This window comes from Limanda limanda, chromosome 3 (genome assembly GCF_963576545.1).
Source record: "Limanda limanda chromosome 3, fLimLim1.1, whole genome shotgun sequence".
Lineage (NCBI taxonomy): Eukaryota > Metazoa > Chordata > Actinopteri > Pleuronectiformes > Pleuronectidae > Limanda > Limanda limanda.
This window is the reverse complement of record NC_083638.1, coordinates 33541894-33549257: the sequence shown is the minus strand read 5'-3', so window position 1 is coordinate 33549257 and position 7364 is coordinate 33541894. Positions and strand designations below refer to the sequence as shown.

The following is a 7364-nucleotide window of genomic DNA, read 5'->3' as shown; positions in this document are numbered from 1 at the left end:
AAAGCCACACTGCAAAAGTCACATGCTCTAGCTCCCTTTGTTTGCCAGAGAAAGCCTCTATCTGTAACTAGATTTCTGTAAGTGGGTTGAAATAACTGCTGCTTCCTGTTTTTCTGACCTTCTGTGTCAGCAGTTATTTTCAACACATTGTCATTAACAAACGTTTAAAAATAATGAGATCAAAAGAAGTTAGTTAAGTGCTGGAAGTAGATTGCTACAACATGCCTGTAAATAAAGTACTCACCTGATATTTTAAATAAGTTAATCAACAGACTTGTGATGGTGAGGTATAGTTTAGAGCAGTTTGAATTCTATTGTGTATTTAACAGGAGGAAGACTCATTGGTAAATGTCCTAAAACAAATTTTACTATAAACATATACAGTATGTGTAGGAAAAGAAAACATTTATGAGCCATGACACAAATGTAGTGTGAGTAAAGGTGATTAAGAGTTAAAATGTTTGGAGAAATCACCACGATCAAGTTCAGCTAAACATTTAAATGCATGGTGAATACGTATTTTGCATAAAGAATAATTATGTATTTTTGACCCCCAACAACAGACTGTTGATATGGTATGAGCTGACTCTACACTCCACTTCAGTTATTACGGTAGTCCACCAATAGCCCAGACAGGAATTTCAGGAATGTGAAAAGCTCCTATTCAAATTGAAACTACATTAAAATGTGCACAACTTAAAACTGATTGGATGATTTTAACTTAAATAACTGAGTCAGTTACAACTAACAGGGCCTGGTTGTAGAATATATGAATCCTTCTGAATTAATAGATTTGTCTTCTCCATTCCTACTCAATGGTTTCAGGTTGTGGGTGAATAAAGAAGCATGCATGTCGAGAAAAGGCAGTGCTGTGCATAACAAAATGTCTTTTTTAATTATTTAAACTATTATACAGTGTCAAAAGACCTTCATTCTGTTCATCAATAACTATGTCATCTTTGCAGTGAAGTGAGGTTTTCCCCACATGAAAGTTATGCCAACTTCTGCCTAGTAACAACAGTTCCTCTAAATGGTGCAACTACAGTCTCCTCTGTTTGTGTGTGTGTTTGTATTAGTGTTTGTACGTGTTAAAAAAAAGTCTTCAAACTGGATTCAGTCTGAGGTTTGAATTGTTAATTTAACTACTTTATGCGCATGAAGTTAACAGTGGTCAGGTGTAGGTTATAGTGGCCATATCTCTTTCTCTTATTGAACCATTATGCTGGAGATATTCTAAACTACTAAGTAACTCTGGGTTGACAATTAGCCTGTTAAATGTTGACTGGTCTAATAAACGTGTAGTCGGCAATCCAGCGCCTGTGCTATTTGGGGCATGAGTAAATGTAAATGTGAAAAAGCACCATGGTGAGTTTGAGACTAGTTTATTGTCCCATGTGCTCACCTCATGCTTTCTGAGAGAGCTGCTGCTTTCATTCCGTCTGAAGCACATACAGTAAGACGGAATAGGGGAGGTGAGCCGTGGTCGCCCCCTATCGACGCTGACCCACCGGCTTTCCTTGGTCTGCTCCTTACCAGACGTTCCCTAGACTCAGCCCCGGACCTCCTACCTCCTCTTCAGAAGCCAACTGGCTATGGTAGAGAGGGGGTGTACCCCATCCCCCTCTCTCTTTCCTTATATATATGTATATAATCGAATCCCTTCCTGGCGCGCTCACTAGCAGACTGCTTGTCTCTTTTACCCCCCCCCCCCCTCCCCCTCCCCCATCTTAACAACAGCTGACGTCAAAGCGCGCACTCATTGCCTCCTCCCCCTGAGCGCGCACTAGCCACCACACTTTGTGTGTGTATGTGTGAACGCGCGCACAGTCAGTGATCGCGAGGCAAGGGTTTTTGTCCGGCGGAAGGCAGCGTTGTGTTCTTCAGAGGGCTCGCGCACGCCGTAGGAGCAGCATTAGCAGCGAGAAGGTGATTTAAAACAATTTGAGTGCAGCCACCCGATTACTACCGCCTGTCCCTGCTTCCACACACTGACTTTTCAACAGGCTCATACTATCATTACATCTGCGCTGATTATATAAATCGCAGTATGGAGGACCAGCTACTTTGCTGCGAGGTGGACTCCATCAGGAGAGCCTACCAGGACGTCAACCTGCTCAACGATCGGGTTCTCCACACCATGCTGAAGGCAGAGGAAACCTACCTACCGTCTCCCAACTACTTCAAGTGTGTTCAGAAAGATATTATTCCTAAAATGCGGAAAATAGTTGCCACATGGATGTTAGAGGTTGGTTTTTCCTTACTTCAATTGTTATTTGCATGGGTATCACTGCTAAGTGGTGGGCTGTCGCTAGTGTACAATGAAAACATGAGACGTGAGTGCAGATGTGAGATTTTCGAGTTTTGAGAGGCTCGTGGCTGTTCACATTCACACGTTACATAAACGCTCTGAGAAGTATGTCCTCACAAGTGCTGGGTGGTCCTCGCAGTTAACAGGAGCATTGGATACAGATTGCAGTAATTTTGCACCGAAAACGACTTTGTGTTTGATTATTTCTCAACCTATATTTATCCAATGGTCATGAAATGTCCGATTTTGTATGAATTGAGAAAATATTCCCAAATAACAGCAATGTACACGTATGCAGTCTGGACCGTGCCAGTATTATGCGCCATCTTTGTCGTCGTAAATAAGAAGGGTTTAAATGTCTTTGATAATTTAACACCAGTAACAATGACAGTGAATGTGTTAAATGAGTCAGAAAAGCATCTCTGTCCTGACAGTGAAACACGGGGACTGCTGCAGCTTGCTCAACTGGAACGCACGGCTCAACTTTGTTTTGCTTCTCAGGAGTCCGTGAAGGTCGCTGCATGAAAAAAAAAGTTTTTTAATAAGTGCTAAAGCGTTTGATTCGTTTTACACGTCGGTTTTGATACTTCAAATGTTTGTCAACATTTACATCAAGTTTTCGATTGAATTATCTCTAGTTAAATATTTCTAAATAATTTCTGAAACAGCGCGCCGCGGAGCCGGGGAAGTGCACCCGCAGCACGTCAAAAGAGCTCAGTCCGAGAAAATTATATATATGTATATTTTTTTTTAACCAAACTATTTACAAGTCGACACGTTTCCGCCTCATTCGACCAAGCGATCGATGGGTAACATTTTCACGCTAATTGTGCTCTCTCTTATAATTTTTGGGTGAAATTAGAGAGTTAAACTTGCATCGACGCCACCTTTTTGTCTTAGTCTGAACTGACTGCAAACAAATCCTCGCCTGTTTACTCCAGCAGGTTGTCTTAACACTAAAATGGATCACATATACTTCAGGCGTTTTCAGTTGAATACGAAATTTTGTTTATATTCAGTAGTGTGCTACACATACTTTATAAATGCTTAACTCAAAAGGATTAAATGCACAAATCGTTAAATTTGTGTTGAATTTATTTACGAAGATTATGAGCAGCTGTGGAATCAATACAGATGTGTATGGTATAAAAAAGAGCCAGTGAGGTCAAAGACTTTAATGTAAGAATGTTTCTTTCAACAAAGCAACCGCAACCTCTAAGTGTTTCTCTCACCTCTCAGGTCTGCGAAGAACAGAAATGCGAGGAGGAGGTTTTCCCCCTAGCTATGAACTATTTGGACAGATTTTTATCAGTGGAGGCCACCAGGAAAACCCGACTACAACTGCTGGGGGCCACATGCATGTTTCTAGCATCTAAGATGAAGGAGACCGTTCCCTTAACAGCAGAGAAACTCTGTATCTACACAGACAACTCCATTCAGCCTGGAGAACTACTGGTAATTGCCGTCTGCAGTCATGGATGTTGTATAACACACATTGTGCCTACATTAGCAGCAAACATTGGAGAGCACATGACCAGAACAGTGTTACACTTGATCTGATTTGTCAATGTCACGTGGTCATTAAGTATACATTGTGTTTGAACAACACAAATAAATATGGTTACATTTAAGAAAATAGAAACACAGCTTTGGTGCAGTGGTGGCTAAATTAACATCAAAGACATGAATGGTCTCAGTGACTGCCAAGAAAACCCAGACTCACAGCGACAGCCAGTGGCTTCATGATAGAGGTGCACTGAACATGAAGAACCACAGTATCACTGTTCTCTGCTGGGTTATTGATGTTTCTGTTACCATTGCTGTGATTCCATCTAGGTGGAGATGGTTCCTGATATTTCATGTGCATGTAGTATTTAGAGTTTGTAATGTAAATATAATAAATACAATTATGAATTACATGTGTCTTATATCCAAGACTCACAAATTACGTAAGAATACTTACAATACTTTAGAGCAAATTATATTAGAATAATTTAAATAATGAAAAAAGTAATACAAGAACCGTGGTTGTAGTCAATATGGTGTTGAAATGACAAAGTGTTACAGCTGTAGTAAGTGAATGCTACAGCAGATGTGAGGAGGAGCTAATTTTTCTCTTGCAGTAAGTGGGTCAGTTTGAGTAAATGCATTTGGTCTGGTCCATCCACAGCAAATGGAACTGCTGGTTCTCAACAAGCTGAAGTGGGATCTGGCTTCAGTCACACCCCACGACTTCATTGAGCACTTCCTGTCCAAGCTGAAGATCTACCCGTCCACCAAGCAGATCCTGAGGAAGCATGCCCAGACCTTTGTGGCACTTTGTGCTACAGGTAATACACTCATGTCGATATATGAAGTTCTGCTATCTATATGAAGCATCAAAATACATACATGCACTATTTGTATAGCCCCAAATCATAATATACATTAACTCAAGGTCGTGACCTTAAAAATTATGGAGAAACCCAACAGTTCCCACAATGAAAAACCACTTTGGCGACTGGAGATAAACCTCTAGCAGAACCAGACTCCGTGTGGGTGGCAGAGAGAGAGAGAGAGAGCGAGAAAAAAGTTGTTCAACCGTCATTTGTGCTCTGACAAGCTGTTATAAAAAATAAAAAAAAACATGAGAGGGATATTTTTGTATATTCAAACTGTGTTTTGTCCCATAGATGTTAACTTCATTGCCAGTCCTCCATCCATGGTGGCAGCGGGAAGTGTGGTTGCAGCTGTTCAAGGTCTCTACCTGAAGAGTCAAGATGTCTCCTTGTCCTCCCAAAACCTCACCAACTTCCTGTCGCAAGTCATTCGCAGTGACCCGGTATGCAATCAGTCACACTCCCAAAGCCATATATTGAAATGGGTTTTTCAATGTCTTGGTTCAGTGTTGATTTTTTTTTTGCTTGCAGGATTGCCTGCGTTCATGTCAGGAGCAGATAGAGTCTTTGCTAGAGTTGAGTCTGCGGCAGGCTCAGCAACATAGCAGCACAACAGAAACCAAACTAATGGATGACGACGTGGACCTGTCCTGCACTCCAACAGACGTTAGAGACATAAACATCTGAATTACCAACAGCTGCGTTGCACAATGACCTGATGATCGAAGATCAGTTAGGTATAGAGGTTGTTGAAGAGACTGCTGAGGAGAGGGCTATGCCCTAGTTTAAAAAATCAGCCACTCATGCCTCTTCAACCTGTTGGTCTACTATCCTATCTGACATGTCACTCACATGCACGCCATCTGCTATGACTGCCAAGAAGGGACAGAGCGCCCTCTGCAGGCCCTGCAGTAAACCCCACGTTACATTTCCTGCCAGTGTCCCCTCCCATCCTTGGAAATGAACTGAACACTAGACAAGTGCCAGGAGAAAGACTATGAATATTGATGACCTGTGTGGGCTGGAAGTGAAGCCACAAAAAAACACGTTTTATTCTTGTTCCCTAAAATATTAAACTAGGAATGATACAATTACAGCAGACTCAACTTGCCTACATCACAAAGTGTCAAGAAAGTAGGTCCTTGTAGTTTGTCTTCAGTTCTTCATCTGAAATCTGACATGTACTATAGAGAAGAGGCCTTCTTTTCATATCATTGTTGTACCTAGAATGTTTTAGACTTCCTGTTTAAGCTCATCTTTTTTTGTCTTGTTTCCGTGTAGACAGTCATATACCCTGAATGCTTATGTTTAGTCACTTTATTATATATCCTTTTTGACACTTCTATCAATTAGTCTTATACTTCTCTTCTTCCAAACCTTTAGTTTTTTTTAAACCAAGTATAGTGTGAGAAGCTCTGTTTTACCACCCTGTGGATTGTGGACTGCTGAGGTTAGGTTGTGTACAAATGGAATTCTGTGTTCCATTATTTGTTGGTTGCACTCAACCATTTCACCTCACTACAATTTGATGAGATCAAGTAGATGCAGACAAAAGCAGAGCAATCCACATCTTGTAATATGTTCTTTGTCTGATTAGTTACACCTTATACCATTCCAGCTTTGTTTTTTTAAAAGCACTTTTGGTCAGCACTGCTGGCTTGTCTAAAAATATCACAGTGATAAAGTTTGTAAAACAGCATGAAAATGGAATGGGGCTTTGACTAGGTGTTACCAGCGTACAAATGATTCATCATTAGACAAAAGTGACCAGCATGGCAAACATACTTTTTAAAACAAGACTGAATGCTGCTGGACACTGACTTTTGTTTCGTAGATCCAGTGGATCACTTAACAACATGCCTTTTAAATCTCAGGTTGGAGTTTTTGTCCAACAAATTTTTCTCACAGGCAGAGCCTCACCTGCATTTTAAGAAATATCATTTTTAGTTGATCTTCAGTGTACAGAGCCAAAGGCTCACAGAAGTTAAAGTAAGAGTTCAAATAATAGTTTTTTTTTTTTTTTTAAAGCTTGGATTTTCAAGTTTGCAAGTCAGGCTTCACCTACTGACATTTAACTCAAGAGCAGCTGTGCCATCAATGCTTATAAACCTAAAACTCCAGTCTGCCTCTAAATCGCCAATAGAGCCTCTCCTCCATTGTTCCACAACTGTTCAGATACTGCTCATGGATTCTTGGATGCAGATGAAGCTTAAAAGAAAGGGTGAGCGTTGAAACTATTAATGTGATTTTGCACAAACCTAAAAGACATGGCCTGCATTTCTTGGGGACTTGCTTAAAAAGCTGAGCACACTTGGCAAGAGTACCAAGGGGTGAGACAACAAAGAGCAAAAAGGGTGATGGCTCAACAGTGAGATGTGTCCTAACGCTGTCAAGTCAGGGTTCCTACACAGGACAGGGATGGTGTCATGAGAAAGCAGGTGTGTCCTATCAAATGTGAAGAGTAAAAGATTATTATGAGCAGGGTGACTTAATTTTGAGAGTGTCAAACTGTGTAGGAACCCTGTGAATTGGTTTTCTGATTGTACATTAAGGATAGAGAATAGGAGAGAAACACTCCCTGTATTCTGCTGCTATAGGAAATAAATTCCAGCTACATGTAAATTTAAATCAATGCTTTCTCATGTTTGCTGCTACATTTTTATACAAAATGTCAATAT

At 40.7% G+C, this 7364-nt stretch overlaps 1 protein-coding gene across 1 annotated transcript; it reads left to right on the top strand.

Moving 5' to 3' along the window:
* The first annotated feature begins 2041 nt into the window (after nucleotides 1-2041).
* On the top strand, nucleotides 2042-5815 carry ccnd1 (cyclin D1). The gene is made up of 5 exons (XM_061068572.1): nucleotides 2042-2245; nucleotides 3548-3763; nucleotides 4479-4638; nucleotides 4981-5129; nucleotides 5218-5815. Exons 1-5 carry the CDS (start codon nucleotides 2048-2050, stop codon nucleotides 5371-5373), a joined length of 879 nt encoding a protein of 292 aa, XP_060924555.1. The 5' UTR covers nucleotides 2042-2047; the 3' UTR covers nucleotides 5374-5815.
* The last annotated feature ends 1549 nt before the right edge of the window (nucleotides 5816-7364 follow it).

Coding starts and splice junctions, on each gene's coding strand:
- ccnd1 (XM_061068572.1), top strand. CDS start 2,048: ATGGAGGACCAGCTACTTTGCTGCGAGGTGGACTCCATCAGGAGAGCC. Junction 2,246..3,547: donor TTGCCACATGGATGTTAGAG/GTTGGTTTTTCC, acceptor CTCACCTCTCAG/GTCTGCGAAGAACAGAAATG. Junction 4,639..4,980: donor TGTGGCACTTTGTGCTACAG/GTAATACACTCA, acceptor TTTGTCCCATAG/ATGTTAACTTCATTGCCAGT.